At 48.7% G+C, this 19719-nt stretch overlaps 1 protein-coding gene across 1 annotated transcript; it reads left to right on the forward strand.

The window, feature by feature from the left end:
* The first annotated feature begins 1638 nt into the window (after window positions 1-1638).
* GPI (glucose-6-phosphate isomerase) lies at window positions 1639-18956 on the forward strand. Its single transcript, XM_083165538.1, has 18 exons — window positions 1639-1890; window positions 5493-5583; window positions 5999-6067; window positions 6751-6870; window positions 6949-7032; window positions 7115-7261; window positions 9542-9613; window positions 9979-10023; window positions 10111-10164; window positions 11933-11993; window positions 13420-13463; window positions 13563-13715; window positions 13802-13931; window positions 16657-16733; window positions 16919-17047; window positions 17536-17611; window positions 18188-18254; window positions 18559-18956. Exons 1-18 carry the CDS (start codon window positions 1772-1774, stop codon window positions 18680-18682), a joined length of 1662 nt encoding a protein of 553 aa, XP_083021664.1. The 5' UTR covers window positions 1639-1771; the 3' UTR covers window positions 18683-18956.
* The last annotated feature ends 763 nt before the right edge of the window (window positions 18957-19719 follow it).

A 19719-nucleotide genomic window follows, 5' to 3' on the forward strand; every position in this document is an offset into this window, starting at 1 on the left:
ATTTTGACAGGCCATAAATGGCACAGTACACATGATAATAACACACTGAGCAAAAGGTTATAAAACCATCAATGTTTGCAGAGCCCTTGACTCCTACATAAGTTTAGTACTGGGTTTTATTACACAGCCCACTGAGTCCAGGGATCGCACTTACATGTTATAGCCCAACCCCCTCTACCTACAGCAGTATGGCATGATCACTATGCCAGCCTACAAATTCACAGTTTTTATCCCCCTTCTCATCACCCAGGACTTCCTGTCAGCCACTCTGATGCTCTCCAGAATGCACTCCCCTGCTTGCCTCAGGGCAGGCAGTCTGGTGTCTAAGCAAGAGTAGATTTTAAAGAGGACCATCTACCTTATACGTACTGCAGCTGCTGTACGATGTAAGTTAGTCCACAGCAGGCGAGAAGCAGCTGAGTGAGGCCTTGGATAGGTTGATAGGTGCACCCTTTCATTCTCTCTGCAGCTGCCGCTTTGCTTCTGCGCAAGTGGCGGCATCGCGCCTTTATACCTCCCAACTTTGGACCAGCCGGAAGCGGGACGCAGCTCCTGCGCGCCGGAATCGCGGCGAAAATTTCGGGGGCGTGGCATATACTCGCGGCTCCCCCCCCGCGAGGCCCCCATTTTGCCGCTATGGGGGCATGACCCAGAGGCTCTGTGAGCCTCTAGCCATGCCCCCAGCCCCCTGGCTACGGGAGTAGATGCTGTGCGCATGCGCACAGCGTTTATTCCCCGCTGCTTAGCATTAGCAGCCGACAGGGGGGACTCCCAACAGCCCCCCCTCACCGCGGGACACTGCCGGTCGCGGGAGGGACAGCGGGACAGTCCCTGATAATCGGGACTGTCCCGCTGTAATCGGGACTGTTGGGAGGTATGCGCCTGCACAGTACACATCGCGGGCGCATGCGCAGTACACATCGCGGACCCTTTTGCGATGACGCTGCCAACTCTATGACGTTGTGCCGTGATCACGCATGCACAGTACACATCGCATATGCGAAACGGCAGCTGCGGGAGAAAGGGGCCCTCTTCCGGGAGTCCGTGAGATGTCCCATGATTCTGGGAGTCTCACGGACATTCCGGGAGAGTCGGCAACCCTGTGCTAGACTAATGAGGGAGAGAGGGAGATTGCTGTTATTTCAGGGAGTCTCCTGCAGCATGCAGGAGGGTAGGCAACTACAGTATGTGTTAGTTACATATCTGATATCTCCACATGACTGGGGTTACAGGTCTGGGTTGTTCAACGGTCCTTGGTCTACACAAACATGGCCGATACGCTTAACTCCTGCAGGCGGCATTGCAGACACTAGCCGTCAAGACTGCTGTATATAAGGGATGAGAGCCTCTGGTCACGTCACTGGGTAGTCTACACAAACATGGCCAACGCGCTCGCTCTTCCAGACACTCTCCTATTGCCTGTGTCTATGGAGATGATGGCACCTGGCGAATGGGTGGGCTAAACTAACATGGCCGACGCGCTCCTCTCCTGCACAGTGCACACACGCTCAGCTCTATGATTCATGTCTATGGCGATTGGGTGGTCTACACAAACATGGCCGACGCTATCCGCTCCTACAGACATTCTCAGCCATGCACTCTGTATATGGAAGGAGGAGTCTCTGGTGACTGAGTGAGTCAGGGGCTTGGCTGTAGGACGTTCCCCATTGGGTGTTGCGGTGGCTGCTGGGTTAATATAAGAGGCCGCAACAACCCTGATCCTACTTCTGTCCTCCGATTCACTGTTCACATCCAGTGCCCAGACCCAGCCATGGCCCTCACCAGTGACCCCGTGTACCACAAGCTGGCCAAGTTCTATGAGAGCAACCAAGCCACCCTCAGCATGAGGAAGATGTTTGATGCGGACAAGGACAGGTTCTGCAAGTTCAGGTACATAGGGTGGCGTGTGATGTCATTTATGCTGATGCAGGGGGCGTGTGACGTCATTTATGCTGATGCAGGGGGCGTGTGACGTCATTTGTGTTGGTGCAGGGGGCTTGTGATATCCTATGGCATCCCCCCTCAAGGGCATATCTCTGTGCAAGCAAGCTTCCGTCAGTGATACAGTGTAACTGTCAGATTAACCCCCTCACTGATGGACTGCTGTGTGCTGCCACCTGTAGCATCAGTGGGTGAATTGGTTTGACCAGGGGACCCCTGCTATGTGTGCCCTTCACTCCTCCTTGCAGGGGAGTACGTGCACAGTAGCACACATTAGGGAACCCCCCCCTCACCCCTACCTTCCTTTACAGCTCACTGCAGGAGTATGTGGGCTGACTGCATATTCTCTTCCCTGTGATGATCTGTATGTATGTCCATCTGATAGAGTGAAAGCTCTTCTGGTCACACTAGAGATGTTTGGCCCTTGCATCTTTGCCATGCATTTTCTAGTCCCTTAATCTGGTTTTGCACAAGCAGATGGCAATTTAATGACTGGTAGAATCCCTTTAAGGCCTCATCTGATGATAAATACTCATTCCCCCGGGTGGTCAAGTGACTTGCGCACGGTCTATGCAATGCATTGTATTGTTGTGGAACTCTAATTTGCGGGTTGTGGTCTGGTCTGTGCATCCCTGGTGGTAAAATTTGTTTGTTTTTTAAGGTATCTAACGTATAGGTAACGAATGCACGGCATCTGTATTTCTGTATGTTCTACTGCCACCAGTCAGTGTGAGCATCAATGCTCACAGGCGTCGCAGTGAAGCGCATATAGTATGGTCTCTTTATGTGGCTTTGGCTGGAACAGAACTTTGTTGGGTCACCCAAACCCGATAACACTGGATTTCATATAGTGCGTCTACGTAAATGGCATCCTTGCTCTGATGCAATGACATGTTTAAGCCTCATACGCTTCTTGAGCTGTGGTTATTTGCAGATCTGACCATAGAATCCTCACTAGTTTGGTGTAAAATGCTTCCCCCCCCTCCAAAAAAAGGGTCCATCCTTAGATGTGTTGGTGGTGTGTGTGCCAGTCTTATTCCAGGAGAGAACACTTACTATGTGTCGGGCTTTCACCATGAGACGTGACCATAGCTCTAGTACATGACAAAGTTACTGTACATGATGGCTGTGGTATGTTGACATGGTCTAAATCTTGACTGTGCTTTAAAGTTGACACTTCAACATCATGTATATTGGCAGTGGAAATGTCAACAACACGGTCCTAAGCTTAACCGCAGCAGAACCCAACACGTTCACAATGTTGACCTTTTGCATGTTGAACTACACATCCCAGCAGGCTCTGCTAGAGTTTTGCTATTTGGCCATGCTAAAACTGTTGTGGGGCATGCTGGGATGTGTAGGTCAACAGTTGGAGGGCAAAAGGTTCCCCATCCTTCTATTAAAGACTAAGGGCTCTACTTACTAAACCTTGGAGAGCGATAGTGTTTGAAAATAAACCACCAGCCAATCAGCGCCTAACTGTCTTGGCACATGATGTTGTTTTTAAAATGACAGTTAGGGGCAGTTTGCCTGGTATTTTATCTGTCCTCTCTTTCGACTCCTAAAGTACAAAAGTAGTAATCTGGCTCAATACCAACGTCCGATTTCGGGAAACTGTTTCCTTGCCTTTTACCAGAGCGGACTATAAATGTCAGCTGCCACATTAATGTTATATAGTTTTGTGTGGTCAGGGTAAGGATGCTCTGAGCCAATCTGAAGTGGCTGTTGTGCAGTGTGTACTTTACAGCGAGGGTTGTGCATCTGCAGAATGTGGCCTCGGAATGTACAGCTGGCAGGACTGTGCCCTCACTATACAGTGCTGTCCACTACTCTTCCCCCATTCTACATCTGAGAGCAAGACAGTCTGGATCTGAGGATGGATGGATTCCTACGGATGTATTTCACATGAGTGACACGATTACACTTCTCCCATCTCAGTCTATCATGTATCTGGCAATGGTTGGTAAAGAACTCCTGCCAGTACCCGTTCATTTATAGGACTATGTAAAAACCAGACCCGGACAAGACGCCAGACTGGACATCAGAATCTGCAGTCCACAGCTTGTAGTGTCCAGTCCAGGGGGATACCTGTGATGGCTATCACCAGGGACATGGGGAAGGGGAGATTACAGCATCCCTGTGTGGTCCGGACCATTCTGGTTATTTGCTACATGCCTGCACCATACAGGGAGGCTTTATATCCCCCCCCCCCCCCCCTCCTCTCCCTGGTGACGACACTACAAGCTCCGGACTGCAGAGTTTGATGTCCGGTCCAGGGTTTTGTCTGGGTCTGGTTTTTACACTTACCCTGCATTTATCTGTAGCACAAGGCTATCTGTATTTTAGTCATCTTTCCCGGCTATATTTAGCATAACCTTCAGAGCACTGATGTTCTCACCCTAGTTGCCCTGGACGCTGCCGAGCGATGACATTTGGAAGGGTGCCGAGTGTGGATTCTGTAATCACCAAGCAGATCCGGGGTTCCTGTTACATAAGAGAATGCACAGTAATGTCACCATATTTAAGCAATCTTGTACTTCTGTATTCCTGTTTATGAGATGTGCTGCTTCCTGCCCTGTGGATGGGGTAATAGTGGGGTCATAGAGATCTGGGGCAGGGAAGTCCATCGCTGTTCTAGTGCGATAAGAGCACAGTAATAAAACCAAACGTACACCACTTTATACAAGGCGCAGAAACTTGTGGTGAATCCTTATATTGTATAGATTTGGGGTTACTACAAAACCTATTCTGGTCTCCCCTGCATAATTCTCAGATTATCAGTCTGATCTGGGCTGAGATGTCCGAACAGTGGGTGGCACTGATGTCATGTGACATCCGCTACCCGCCGCGTGCAGGCTTCGACAGGCCTGCGTACACATGGGCGCACCCAAAGTCTTTGTGGGCACACCCAGGAAATGCTAGGCATTGCCATGCTCCAGCCCACTGCCCGCCAGCCCCTCCTCTCTGCAAACTCCTTGACAACTGTGATGGTCGCTGAAGGTGTTTGTACAGCGGCCCTGCACATGCATATATCCACCTATGCGCAGAGAACCATCATCTGTCAGCCAGTGCAATTACCCTGGGGACCGAGTGATGTTGAATCACCCCCGTTGTGTATATGTGGTTATCACTTGGAGCTTAGAATTCAGGAGAGGAAGGGGGGCTGATGAGGTGCCCCTGCCTTGCCTCTCACTTCATATTCACCCCAATTGTGTGTAACCCTCTCCCCACGACAATGACACATTAATATCCTTTCTGTCAGGTAGGTGGCAGGTAAGTCTAGCTGCCCCTGAGGGTGAAATTCAGCAATTTAGGGGTGCCAAATATGTAAATACCCCTAACTTTAAACCTAAAATGTGACGTGGCACCCGGGAGGAAGCTTGAGATCACGCACTAGTAAGATCAGGTGTGATGCTATAGGAATGGCTTATGCATGGATGGGTATTGGGGTACTCCCCATTATACTGGGAATGTAAGGAGGCTGATACTGTATATAATATACTACTTCTGCCATCTCCTCGTCTACATAATCCTCTTCTGTTTCCTAACAGCAAGACCCTGGTGACCGGGGAAGGTGACATCCTGGTGGATTACTCCAAGAACCTGATCACTGAGGAGGTGCTGAAGCTTCTGCTGGAACTGGTAATGGCTTTATCTTCTCCCATTCTCCTATAGTGGTGTAGGACCGGCCTGGCCAAACTGAGGCTCTCCAGAATGGCATATTGCCTATACCTGGCAATGGGGGGCCTGAATGATTGTACATAATCCTCTCCGGATCACACTGCTGACTGCAGGGTCAGTCACTCTAAGCTGGCATCGTGCTGCCAATGAATTAGGGACTAATAACATCACTGAGACATGAGGCACAAAGTGTCTCATTCCTCACTGATGTCAACATCTGAGTGGAGTTATAAATGGTATTGTTCCCATACATATTCCTGTGGTGAGTAATGGATGACTTAAGCGTGGTGTTGGAGGCCGCAGTGTCCATGCAGGAAGTCTCACCCCATTATGGTCTCGGCCTGACCCAGACTAACGCTGTTCTTACACCTTTCAGGCCAAATCCAGAGGTGTTGAGAGTGCAAGAAAGCGAATGTTCTCTGCAGAGAAAATCAACTTCACTGAGGTACAGTCCACGATGTATTCACCGCCTACAACTGGTTACAAACTTACTGTTATGTTGATTAGTTCTGTGTACCCTGTATTGTTCTAATGTGTGCCTTATGTATGGCGCTGCCAACCACTTGTTCATGTTCCTGGCCTGGACCCTCCGTTCCGAGGCCTCGCTGTGATTGCATACAGTAACAGCAATCCTCTGTAGGGAGTGGCTTCCACACACAGTAGTTACAGGTCACCCGAGGCTGTGATCTCTGTATGGAGCAGTTCTGGGCTCTGTCCTGGGTGTGTCCTGTTTGGTTTCTTCCTGCCAAATCCCAAACCATCTGCAAGACAAATATTTGCAATTAATAGTTATAATGCGTTTTCAGATCAGCTAGGTCTGATATAGGCAACTGGATAAATTCACATTTATATTGTGACTGTCCAAACCTGGACTGTTGGCATTCACCTATTCCCACCTTTTATGGATTTCCTTAGCTGCTAGGTGGTTGGTCTCTTATCCTTGTCCTCTCTGGCACTGAAGGGGTCACTGATGGCATAGTAGGTTTTGCAGGGGTGACCCTAGAATCTTGTCCATCAAAAGTGAGAAAAAAATAAATCTGCTCAGGTACAATATAATAAAGAGAGGTTTAATGTATATGGTGTGTTCAAATGATCTCTAATGTCACAACTCTGCTGTTCTGCCTACAGAACCGTGCTGTGCTTCACATTGCTCTGCGCAACCGGGCGAACACTCCCATACAGGTGGATGGTAAAGATGTGATGCCAGAGGTCAATGCAGCCCTGGAGAAGATGAAGGGGTTCTGCCAGGTACAGCTTCCATAACTTTGACCAGTGCTGATTCTCCCACACCCCTGGACTGTGTGACCAATGCTTTTCTCCTCGCAGAAAGTGCGCAGCGGCAACTGGAAGGGATACACTGGAAAGGCAATGACGGATGTGGTGAATGTTGGAATCGGTGGCTCGGATCTGGTAAGACTCTTCTGTGCTTTGTGCAGGATTCTTGTTTTGTGGGAGTGCCGTTTAGAAGACCTGGCCCTCTATTGTGTTTCAGGGTCCACTGATGGTGACAGAAGCTCTGAAGCCCTACTCCAAAGGCGGCCCCCGGGTCTGGTTTGTATCGAATATCGACGGCACCCACATGGCCAAGACGCTGGCTGAGCTAAATCCGGAGACTACGCTCTTCATCGTCGCATCCAAGGTAATGATTAACCGTTCTGGACTTTGTATTATACAAAGCAGCAGTATAGAGTCTCCCTGTGGCATATGGGGGGGGGGGGGGGCTTAAATTATACTGCGGGCTGACCATTATTCTTCTGTCTTTTTGATGAGTGTAATGTATTCATATACTAGTGCCCTCATCTTCTATTAGCCTGTAATGTATTCATGTACTAGTTCCCCCCCCCCCTTCTATTAGCCTGTAATGCATCTTGCCCTGTAGCCAGCCGGAGGGGTGTACGTGCCTCACTCTAGAAGGAGCGCTGTACCTGGATGTAACCTCTGCAGATATGTCAGTATTTTGCCAACTGCTCATGACTCGGCATATTTATATCTCTGCCCCTTTTGTATAGTACCAGGGAGCAGCAGGGTGGGGCTCATGGTAGAATACAGCAGAATTGGAATGTTAATCTCCCGTGTACTGCATGAATGGGGCGTTATGCACAACTGACTGGAGTCTGCTTCTTGGCATTGTAGCCTCTGTGGCCTGATATTTAGCCTGTGATGCAGAATCCACTATGGGGTATATTCAGTTGATGCTGGATCCATTCCGACATTCTTTTGCTAGAATGGATTCGGCATCAATTATTCCATCAGTGGGCAAATCTGGATGTCTGATTTGGCCGCTGATTGATGCTCACCCGGCCGGCTTGGGGACCAGGTGAGCGCAGCGACAGGAGGCTGGATGGGGCTGATTGAGCTGCTCTCGCCCGGCCCGGCTGTGGACATGTGAGTGCTGCGGGCGGCAGACAGGAGGAAGGCACTGTAAGCTGCTGCTGCTCACCCGGCGCAGTCCTCCTGACTCAATCGGCATGTTTTCATGTCGGATTGAGATTGCCGGAAACATGGCCAAAACCTCTCAGTTTTGACTGTTTACGGCAACAGCAGGTGGATTAGCGGCTATTCGGTCAATCCACCAGGTTGGAACATTCTGACCTGATGAAGAAAACGGCTAGGTTTGAAGGGTATGGATCATTTGGTCTACAACAAGTTGGTAGACAAGCATTAGGCTGACACGAGGAGGAAAGGTCGACAGGGCCATTAGGTGGACTTTTCTATTTTTTTTTTTTTTTTTTTTTTTTTTTTACCCGAATGTCGACAGTCAACATGCATTAAAATGTACCACCGTGTCACCTTGCATGGCTTGCTTCGCTCGCCATGCTTCGGGCACACTATTTTATTCTCCCACCAAGCCCTAGTGGATGGTAGGGCATGAAATACCGCCTGTCGGCTCAAAAAAAACCCATGTTGACGTAATGATTGTCTACCTGTTGATGGTGACCCAATGAATGTATCCCGGTAGGAACCCCTTCCAACCTATTCATGTCAAACTGCTGTCTTTTCGGCAAGACGCCAGTTTAGTCAATGATTGAATATACCCCTATATGTGACTGTATCCATACTATTGGTTGCCTGCTGCACCTGTGTCTACGGACTCTCGCTCGCCCACCCCATAACCTTCACTGATTTTTTTTTTTTTTTTTTTTTAACCAGGCCTCAGGAGTCAAAATGCCATAGACTCCTGTATGGGAGAGAATTGGGTACTTGTGAGTTATCCGGGCTGCCGATTTCTAAATCGGGTCGGATCGGGCGCATCGCATGCGACCATCGGATGCGATGACCCGATTTTTCCATAGGAATCAATGTTAAAATGGACTGAGTCCATTTTAACATGGAATTCAATGGGAAAAAGGGGTCCTTTTCATACCCCTACTATCCAAGTGGGCATGGAGTTGGATATAAACCCGAAGCGTAGCGAGCCCCGCGAGGGGACACAGAATACCGTCCCCTCGCGGGGCTCGCTTCGCTCGCCATGCTTCGGGCTCGGTGGCTCGCTACGCTCGCCACAGGTTTATATCCAACTCCATGCCCACTTGGATAGTAGGGGTATGAAAAGGACCCCTTTTTCCCATTGAATTCCATGTTAAAATGGACTCAGTCAATTTTAACATTGATTCCTATGGAAAAATCGGGTCATCGCATCCGATCGCATGCGATGCGATATCGCATCGCATCTGATTGTATGCCTTAACTTAAGGCATACAATCAAAAAATCGGCAGCCCAGATAACTCACAAGTACCGAGAATTGGGGTTATTACATCCTCCATGTTGCTCCCTATGAGAGTGAAAGTTGGGGTAACTGTTCTTTATACAGGCCAGACTCCCCCCTTCTGTATTACATGGGCACGATCTCACCTAATGTACCCTCTCATAATGTTCATTCATTAAATACTTTGATGTTTTTCTGCCCCCCTCCCTCAGACTTTCACCACCCAGGAAACCATCACAAACGCTGAAACTGCCAAGGAGTGGTTCCTGCAATCCGCCAAAGATGTGAGTAGTCCTAGACTAAAAGCCCCATGCAATAGTCCTGCTTTGGCCAATTGTCTTTCAAATCAGATGTTTGACATCCAATTTGGTTTGATGTGCGGATCAGAGTAGGAGGTCTGACCTGCTGCACCTCTGACCTCCAACTCGTACCCCCTCCTGGCATTGGGGAGCAGGGTCGCATGTGATACATTACATGTCAAAGGACAAATTGCGATCCTGCTGCCCAGAAGGTCCCGGGAAACATAAGGGGGATCAGCTGGCTCTACAATGCTGTGAGAAGTCCCTGCAGTAACACCCTCCCACAGGTTGTGTTTTGTGAAGATGTCTAATTCCACCCATGTTCTGACCCTGCTCCTGTTACATTTCAGGCATCCGCAGTGGCCAAGCACTTTGTCGCATTATCTACCAACGCGGTGAGTGATCCTGTTCGCGGTTTTGCTGTGCGTCCTACATAAATCCTATATACATGTCAGTAACTGTTCCATGTCCTCCTCTTACAGCCCAAAGTAAAGGACTTCGGAATAGACACGGCCAATATGTTTGAATTCTGGGATGTAAGTTTCTCCTTCAGCTGAAACAATGTTGCCAGAAGTATTTTACATGTCTTGGTTTGTATATTGACCTATAAGAATATATAACTTAATATAGAATGAAAAAAATCTTGTATTCCTTTCCAACCTAAACCAATCTCCTAAATGTGCTGCAAACTTGGGGCTGATTCAGTTTGCTGCCTGTTGGATGAAATATACTTTAATGTGGGTTAAATTGCGCCCTGGACTCCTTTATTCTACAGTTAGATGTAAATAAATTAGCGCAGATTATTAGTTTGCATCTTCCAACGGGGTGACAATTGGGTGGACGTATTTATAACGAAAAACGTTATCACTGCACAGCACCCCTCCCAATGAAATGTTTCATATATAGGTGACCAGTCCTTATTCTGTAAATGAATATAATGTGGGATATTGTGTAAGAAAAGGCGTTCCTGAACTTGCACATGGGAGCTGCAAGTGTTTAAAGTATATGCACTTAAAATGAAGACTCTTACATACCCCAACATTCTCCAGATATCGCTGCCCATTTATCATCTTATAAAGATGCAACACTTGTGACACTAACTCCCTTCGGTACTCTAACTGCCTCATACACTCCACTCCCATCCTGTCTGCTACCATGTAAAAATGGCACTAGCTGCCTCCTCCACTCCCATCCTGTCTGACACCGTGTAAACCCCCCCAGTACTCTGCTAATGGCGCAAACTGCCTCCCACACTACAATCCCATCCTGTCTGACGTAACTCCACCCAGTACACTGCTAATGGCGCAAACTTCCTCCCACACTACACTCCCATCCTGTCTGACGTAACTCCACCCAGTACTCTGCTGATGGCGCAAAATGCCTCCTACACTCTACTTACATCCTGTCTGCCACTTGTTTGGGATGATCTTCTGATCTATGATGCGCTTCACATAGGTCTGCAGAATTAATGTGCCACATCTGTTACTTCCTGTTTGTAACAATCTTCACAAATAGCCAGCATAAAGCAATGGCGAGCGCAGGGCATTGGACCAATGTCAAGAGTCAGCCCCTTGGTGTGGTTCTTTCATCCGTAAAGCTGGGTACACCTGAAGCAATAGATTGGGGAGTCTGTAAACCTGATGGCTCTGAACGACTCTGATCAGACCTATGATCACATCTGCTGTGTAGCGCAGCCAATGGCCGATGTATATCTGTATATTCCTGTTTGTGTGCAGGCCAACCGTCCGTATGCTTGCTGCAGGGGTCAATATCACAGCTGGCTGGGTAGTTTGTGCCCTCTCACCTGGATGCCATGATCGGCACACTGTCAGCGAGACAGTGGGTCCACAGACCTAACTCCTGATGGAGTTCTGTGATGGTTCTCATAGCATGAATGTGACTCTGTGCACTCTTATTTGTGTAACTTTCCACCTCTATCCCCCGTTAGACTTGCCATGTTATTGCTCACCCTGTGCCTGTGTAATGCAGTGTGTGACCTTGATGGAAAGTTATGTGTGTGCAGCCTGGTATGTGCCTAGCGTCTGCCCTCTGACAGCTGCCCAGTAACCTAACCCATCCCTGCACTCAGTCTCCTCGCTATTCTCAGTGCTGACCTTTCCTGTGCTGCAGAGTGCAGCCAGTCCGTCCTGCACACAAAGGTCATGCACCCGTGCCGTCCTGGACTCAAAGGTCACTACTGGGGAGACTTCTGTCTTGGCACTGACTGTACATTATGGCTTTGGGTGTTAGTAAAATCCAGTATTTTGTAACATTATTTTTTTTTTTTTTTTCCTTTCTGATTAGTGGGTTGGAGGCCGTTACTCCCTCTGGTCTGCCATTGGTCTGTCCATTGCTCTTCATATTGGTAAGAATTAATTGTCTTTTACCTCCTTGCTCTACGTCTGAGAACCATTGATATAAATCATTATGTAACACACTATTTGTACAAGTCTATAAATATGGAATGCTTATAGCAGGTCCCCAAATGCCTTCAAGACCACCACAGTCCAGGATTTAATTACAGGGTTAGCGAAAATGTTGCCCAATTCACAGGATTTTGGAGAGTGTTCTATTGCTCTAAATGTGACCGTTTTAACCACAGATTATTCAAATGATTCACTTGTGATTTTGTTATTTTTTTTTTTTTTTTTTATTGGCTATAAGTGCAAAAATATTCAATAGTCTAATGCACTGTAGAGATTAGCCAATCATCTCTGTTATGGGATAAGATGCATGGGCTGGGAGCTGGCATGTCTGAGCCCTGACACTGCTCTGACATAAGGGGGCAGGAGGAGGGTGCAGTGATGGCGCGCTGTGGGAGGAGCTGCCCAAAGCACAGGCTATGATTATGGTGGCGGCAGCCGCCGCGCACGGGGAGGGAGAAATCAGTGCCACTATACAGGGCTATCTGTCTACTGGCACACTTTTCCGTGTCCCTGGACTCCTAGTCCTCCCAAGAGATACCCAGCAACAGATGCCAGGCTAGCTGCCCGCCTTGAGCTCACGTACCGCAATTACTTCTCTGGCTCCCCCCACCAGCTGCTGAAAGTAAGGGGCCTCTATCTATAGGTGGGTGCTGGCAGTATTTGTATGGAATCTTTATTCCGCTCAGTGGATGCTGCGCTGGCTATTTGGTTAAAAAAAAAAAATTACCCATCACTAGGTCATCGTTGGACTAATCTGGGATTAACGACCATAGAACTAACTACAGAGCCCTCTGAAATGTGCCGATCTCGTTTAGATAACCCTGGATATCTGTGGCTAAGTACCAATGGTTAAATTAAGTCAACTATGGCCAAGCATAGATATACAGAAAACCTGGACTGTTGGTGTGCCTTGAGGAATGCATTCTACTTATATCGCACCACATTAGATCTGCAGCACCCAATTACAGAGTACATAAATGAATAAGCAAAACCGGAAACTGTGACACAATACATAGTACATATGATATACTAATTACATTGCGCATTAGTGTGCTGCGCTCTGCCTGGTGGTCCCCCACACACCCATTACAAAGCCTGCTGGCCAAGTTGCATGTTTAGCACTCGCTACTGATGACTAGATGGTGGGCACAAGCGCTGTCTCTGTTCAGTGTAGGGAGAGCTTGGGGGCAGCCAGACAACTCCATAAGTGCTGCAGTAGCCCCCAAGTGTGACTAACGGGGGCATGTACCAAGGCCCTAGCCCCTCTTCAACCATGCACAATTTCCCGGTTTCCCAGACTGCACCCTGCCAGCTGTTCACCCAACAGTGACCACTGACATTTAATTCATCCCTTGTGTTCTCCAGGGTTTGACAACTTTGAGAAGCTCCTCGCAGGTGCCCATTGGATGGTGAGTAGTGTTTGTTTAACCAATTAAAATCTCTTAACATAATATTTCTATTTTCTTATTATGTTAACCATGGATGACGGTAAATGTGTGCTCTTCCAGGACAATCACTTCTGCACCGCTCCTCTGGAGAACAACATCCCAGTGATTCTGGCCATGCTCGGCGTCTGGTACATAAACTTCTATGAGTGCGAGACTCATGCCCTGCTGCCTTATGACCAGTACATGCACCGCTTTGCTGCCTACTTCCAGCAGGTTGGTTGCACCACTGACTAACAATTCTCAGAGCCCAGTGTTTGCACCAGGGGTAAATACAGTAACAATATTTCTGTCCCTGACAGGGAGACATGGAGTCCAACGGGAAATACATCACAAAGTCTGGTGCACGTGTGAATTACAACACCGGGCCTGTTGTGTGGGGAGAGCCTGGAACTAATGGCCAACATGCCTTCTATCAGCTCATACACCAAGGTAAATCCTCCCCAATTATGTGCTTATTGGGGGCAAGACCCACTCCAATATCCCTATCACACTGTGCAGTTAACACACAGTTAGCACAATGCCAGCAATACCCACAATAGTGCCAGATATGCCCACAATAGTGCCATACACAGTGTCTCTATGAGCCCTGCTGGGGTTTCAGGTGAGGCACCTCTAAGTCGGTGATCGGTAAGGGGTGAATGGGATGACAAGGGGATGGTACCTCAGAACTGCCCCAGATGCAGGCTCCGGCCCGTCACACTCTCCCGTTGTGGTGTCCTCCTTTGATCTGTCGCCGTCCTCCTGTCACCGCCGGAGCACCTGGTGTGTAGATACGCATCTCTTCACGGGCGCCCTCTCATCACCTGGCTCCCTGTCCGCCCCATGCTGGGTAACACGTGGGTCTTGCCGCTGCGTCTCCCCTTCTTAGGCACACATTGCGCATCTCTCACTAGTTGTCACTTCCATGTTACTGGGACTGGGCCGTCAGCAAATCAAAGCTTGCGCGCAGGCTCCTGATTGGCTGCCGGCCCGCGAGCTGTGATTGGCTGATGGGGACCCAGTCACAGGGATACACACTGAGGGGAAGGAGAGACGCGCGATGCGCTCTCCTCCCCTCGGAACTAGTGCCGGGAATCGAGGGAGAGGTGGGCAGCAGTGGTCGAGCCACCCGAATCGCTGCCGCGAGCTACCAGTAGCTCACGAGCGAAGGGTTGGCGACCACTGCTGTAGGGTTATACTCTGCTGGTTTTTGTAGGAAAATAGGTTCAGGAACTGTGGGTGGGGCTACTAAAGGGGCGGGGCATCAATTGTTGCATACACTTTTTAACACCTTATGCCCTCAGCAGTGCCATATATACGTAAGGCCACAATAATGACATTGACACTGCTGATGGCATGTGTATGTTACACAATGCCCCCAATACCCACAGTAATGCCCGATACACAATGCTCCCCAGCAGTGCCAGATAAACAATGCCCCCAAGCCAGTGGTGCAAGTCTAAAAAATAAAATAAAATACTTAGTGCCAGATGTACATGCCCCACGGGGCCAGATATTTCCCCACAGTGCCAGAAACACTTTTCCCCCATGGTTCCAGAATTTACCATCAGCAGTTTAGGCTGCAGGAGGGAAGATTGGGTTTAAGAGCAGGTTAGGTTTTGGGGGAGTGTTAGGCACTACAGGAGTGCATAAGGTTAGGCTGCAGCACGAGTTGGCTGTGGGGGAGGAAAGTCAGGGATTAGGCTACTGGCTGGAAGGTTGTGGTTTTAGGCTGTGGAAGGCGAGGTCGGGGATTAGGCTCCAGGAGGGATGGGAGGGTTTAGCGTTATACTGGGGGAGGTTAGGTTTAGGCTTCGGGAGGGACGGTTGGGGTTGAGGCTGCTGGCTGGAAGGTCAGGGTTAAGCTGCGGGAGGGAAGGGCTAAGATTTAGGCTGTGAGAAAAGGGTTCGGCTGTCGGAGGGAAGGGAGGTTAGGTAGGCTGCAGGGGGGGGTGTACTGTTAGATTTAGCAGCACATCCAGCCTCTTCTCCCTCTATTGCCAGCAGCAAAGCATTCCTTAAGTACAAACACTCAGACCCCTCCCCACTCTTTCCAAGGTGATGCTTCCCTGCCCAACGCCGTGTTACACTGATGCCCCATCAGCGTCTCTCCTTCACTGTGTCCGTGACATCAGCCAATCAAAGCTACCTGGCCAGCTCCTGATTGGCTGCCAGCACGTGAACTCTAATTGTCACAGGGACATAAAGTGAAGAAAGGGAAGGAGAGATGCTGATGACAGGGACACTGAAGGTAGGGAGAGGCGAGCGGTGTGCTCTCCTCTCAGAACAAAAGGAAGCCGTGACGGGGCAGGTCTCAGAAGTCCCAGAACGCCGTTCCTGCTGACTTCATTTTGCAAAAAAGCTTCAGGAACGTTGTTCCTGCACAAAAATAGCCCTGGTTATACTACTCTGAAGAGCTGCAAATTCACTTGAGTGGTTTTCAACTAAACTGACCTCTGGCTATCTCAGTGTCATTTGGATGTGGCTATTCCTGCATTCACTTGGGAATAAAGGTGTAGGATTATCTGGAATTTGTCTGATATTGATTGTGCATTTTAACATGGTAACCAGTCATATAATCACCCCTCTAACACATGATCACTGAGTAGCTCCGATGCGAACTGGTTCCATGTGCAAGTGGCAGTCGGCTAAAGACCTGTATAACTCTTTATGCTGAGCACCTGGCATGGGTCACGGGTAAGAGGGCATTGTCCTTTTGCCAAAACAAGCTTCACTTCTGTTTCATTTACCAATGAATTAAAGCTTATTCCCGAGGTAGGTAGCCTGTGGCTTTCCCAGGGCTGCAGCTACCCACTCAGCAGAGGATACAGAGCAGGGAGGCGCCTTCCATGCTCTACATCCCCCTGCTGTCCTGTGAAAGATTTGGTTCAACAGCAGGAAAGCCTGAGGGGCAGATGCACGAAGTCTGGAGAAGTGATCAAGTGAAAATCATAGTTAGCAGCTGATTGGCTGCTGCATTATCAAAGTTATAGGCTGGGTTTTTAAAAAATGTCAGTTGGGAGCAGATTGGCTGCTGCGTTATCACCTTCCACTTTATCTCCTCTTCAGGCTTAGTACATCTGCCCATAAGGCCTTGTCAGCTGTGATTTTGTGGTTCTAAAACAGGCAGCCAATGACTTAATGTATCCGATTACCTTTCTTATCTACATTATAGGGACACGCAGAATTCCTTGCGACTTTCTCATCCCAGTACAGACCCAGAACCCCATCAGGAACGGGCTGCATCACAAGGTGAGAGGGAGGTGCAAGGTCACTGAGTGCAGATGTACTGTATCAAGCCTTCCACATGCAGTGTCCCAAAGCAACAAATTGCCTTGTTACTGTCCATTATTTAGCAATCTCTAAGATGACGGGATATAACTGTTTGTCTTGGCCAACGTCTACACTTCTGCTAACCACTGTCCCTTTTGTGTCAGATCCTCTTGGCCAACTTCCTCGCACAGACTGAGGCTCTCATGAAGGGCAAATCCACAGAGGAAGCGAAGGCAGAGCTGCAGGCCTCTGGTCTGAGTGGAGAGGCGCTGGATAAGCTGCTCCCACACAAGGTAAGTCCGCAGGGTGCAGCCCAGGACACCCCACTTGCTGAAATGGGATAATATCTTACTAATGTAGGATCTAAGCTCATTGCTAGTGCAGAGGCGAAGTACTGGCAGTGAGTTGCATTGGCCTAATAAATCCATAGTAAATTGCTTGGCCAGAGGCAGCTGTGGTCTGGTGGCCATATAGAACGCCTGCGTACAATCTAACATAGCCTTCAGAGATTATGGCGCAATACTCTTAAGCCACAACGCTTGCTGCAGAATGGAAACCACAGGATGTGCTCAATGCCACTTGTACCATGATGGGAGTCTTATATAGGCCACGTGGCCTACATATAAAACCAGAGCAGCGGACAGAACTGTGATTCATAGGAATATTTATCTCCTTATAAACTCCAGAGGTTATTCTGTGTCATACTATCGGTGTTCTGCAGGAAATGTAACCTTTAATCCCTGGACTCTGATCGCTTATTTTTTCCTGCTTTTTCTTTTAGGTGTTTGAAGGAAACCGACCAACGAATTCTATTGTGTTCACTAAACTCAATCCATTCATACTGGGAGCGCTAATTGGTAAGTTTCTACGCTAAAGTCTCCATTTTGTTTGTCTGCAATGTGCCGCACTCCTGTGGGGGATCTACAGCATTGCCTAAAAGCAAAATTGTGTCCGGGGCATACCGGGATGAAGTACCACACCTTGCCTACACCTGTTCTATGTAATTCGGGATTACGTGTGTGCGTGTCTTTGCCAGCATTGGGTTTCCACTCAAAGCAGTAATTTCCAAGCTAAAGGGGTGTTTATCATTGGATCAACCACTGTTGGTTGATGCATAATAAAAAGCTGACATGGTTTAAGTCGATATTGACAAAAGGTTGACATAAGTGGTTGACATAGGTTTTGCCATATTTTTTTTGGTGACCGTCAATGTATCGATGTGCTCCGTCCCCTCGCATGGCTCGCTGCATTCACCATGCTTCAGGCACGGTGCTTCACTACACTCAGCACACTATTCTAAACAAACTCTATGCTCACTTTGATTGTAAAGTAAGAACCTGTATGTAACTATTCAACCTTTTACCTGTCTACCAATAGTGGTTGCCATGTTGACCTAAGCTGTGTGTGATTTCCGTTCTGTCTTATCCCACCAGCTATGTACGAGCACAAAATCTTTGTTCAGGGCGTTGTGTGGGACATCAACAGTTATGACCAGTGGGGGTGAGTATACCTGAAACCACCATACAATCTACTTTAATACCTAGCAGCACCTTGCCCCTAGTGTCCTGATCGCATCTTGTACCTCCTGCCCCTACGTTGGGTAGTACAGATGTCATTGTTAGTATTACTGCCTCACGGCACTGAGGTCATGGGTTCTAGTCCTGTCATGGCCTCAACTGTGGAGTTTGTATGTACTCCCCCATGCTTGCGTTGGGGTTTATTTCAGAGATAAATTAAATGCCAATCCTGCCTGCAATGAACAAAAAGTCTCAGCCATCCCAACTGTGTTCCTGATTCTTTGCAGGGTGGAACTTGGGAAGCAGTTGGCCAAGAAGATTGAGCCTGAGCTGGAGTCTGATGCCCCGGTGACCTCTCACGATGGCTCCACCAATGGTCTCATTAACTTCATCAAGAAGCACCGATCCTGAATCTGGGGCCAGAAGAGCTTCCACCGGTCGCACTTGTGATGTCCCTCTGCTTTCAGCAAGAAGCACTTTCCTGACTGTAGTCTGTTCTTGTTTGTGTCCTTTGTCTGATGTTGCTGCACTGTTCCAGGCGGGAAGTCGGGGAGAGCTCCATAAGGAGACAGGTTCCCCGACACTCACTTGTAGTCCGCCGTATCCCAGATTCCTAGGTCTGGCATCTCTATTGCACTGTCCTGTCCAAACAGGACAGGTTTACAAAATAAAAACTCACAAACCACATCTGTATCTGTGTCCTGGTTGGGGGAGCTTACGGTAATGATTCAGAGGAAGGGAATCTGAGTAATGGATTCTAATCATAGTCCAAGGCCACAGCTATAAACTGCAAAGATGGCTATAAATGAGGAGACTGTAGTGATTACATAGAGTAGACTGAGAAATATTGGTCCTAGACTTATGTAGCATAGTGTTGATTATATTAATTATTTAATGGACTTTAGCAGGGAATAGTTAGTGGGGGACCTATAGTCAGGTTACGGGTGGTAGGGAATTGTATTAATGTAAAGTGTCCTAAGACGACCTCTAGAAAATGGAAGTGCAACCTAACAAATGAGGGAATGGACAAAGAGTGCACCAGCACTATTACAGGGAGGGGCAATGGACTGAGCGCACCTGCAGTGGGGTAGGGAGGGGGGGGGGCGGCGCACAATGGATGGAGCGCACCAGCACATTTACAGGGAGGGGCAATGGACTGAGTGCACCTGCACTGGGGGAGGGGGGGCGCACAATGGATGGAGCGCACCAGCACATTTACAGGGAGGGGCAATGGACTGAGTGCACCTGCACTGGGGGAGGGCGGGGGAGGGGGAGAGACAGACCCAATGGACTGAGAGCGCACTAGCACATTTACAGGGAGGGGCAATGGACAGAGAGCCCACCAGCACTGGGGAGGGCGGGGGAGGGGGAGAGACAGACCCAATGGACTGAGAGCGCACTAGCACATTTACAGGGAGGGGCAATGGACAGAGAGCACACCAGCACTG

Source organism: Crinia signifera, chromosome 11 (assembly GCF_055691185.1).
Source record: "Crinia signifera chromosome 11, ASM5569118v1, whole genome shotgun sequence".
Classification (NCBI taxonomy): Eukaryota; Metazoa; Chordata; class Amphibia; order Anura; family Myobatrachidae; genus Crinia; species Crinia signifera.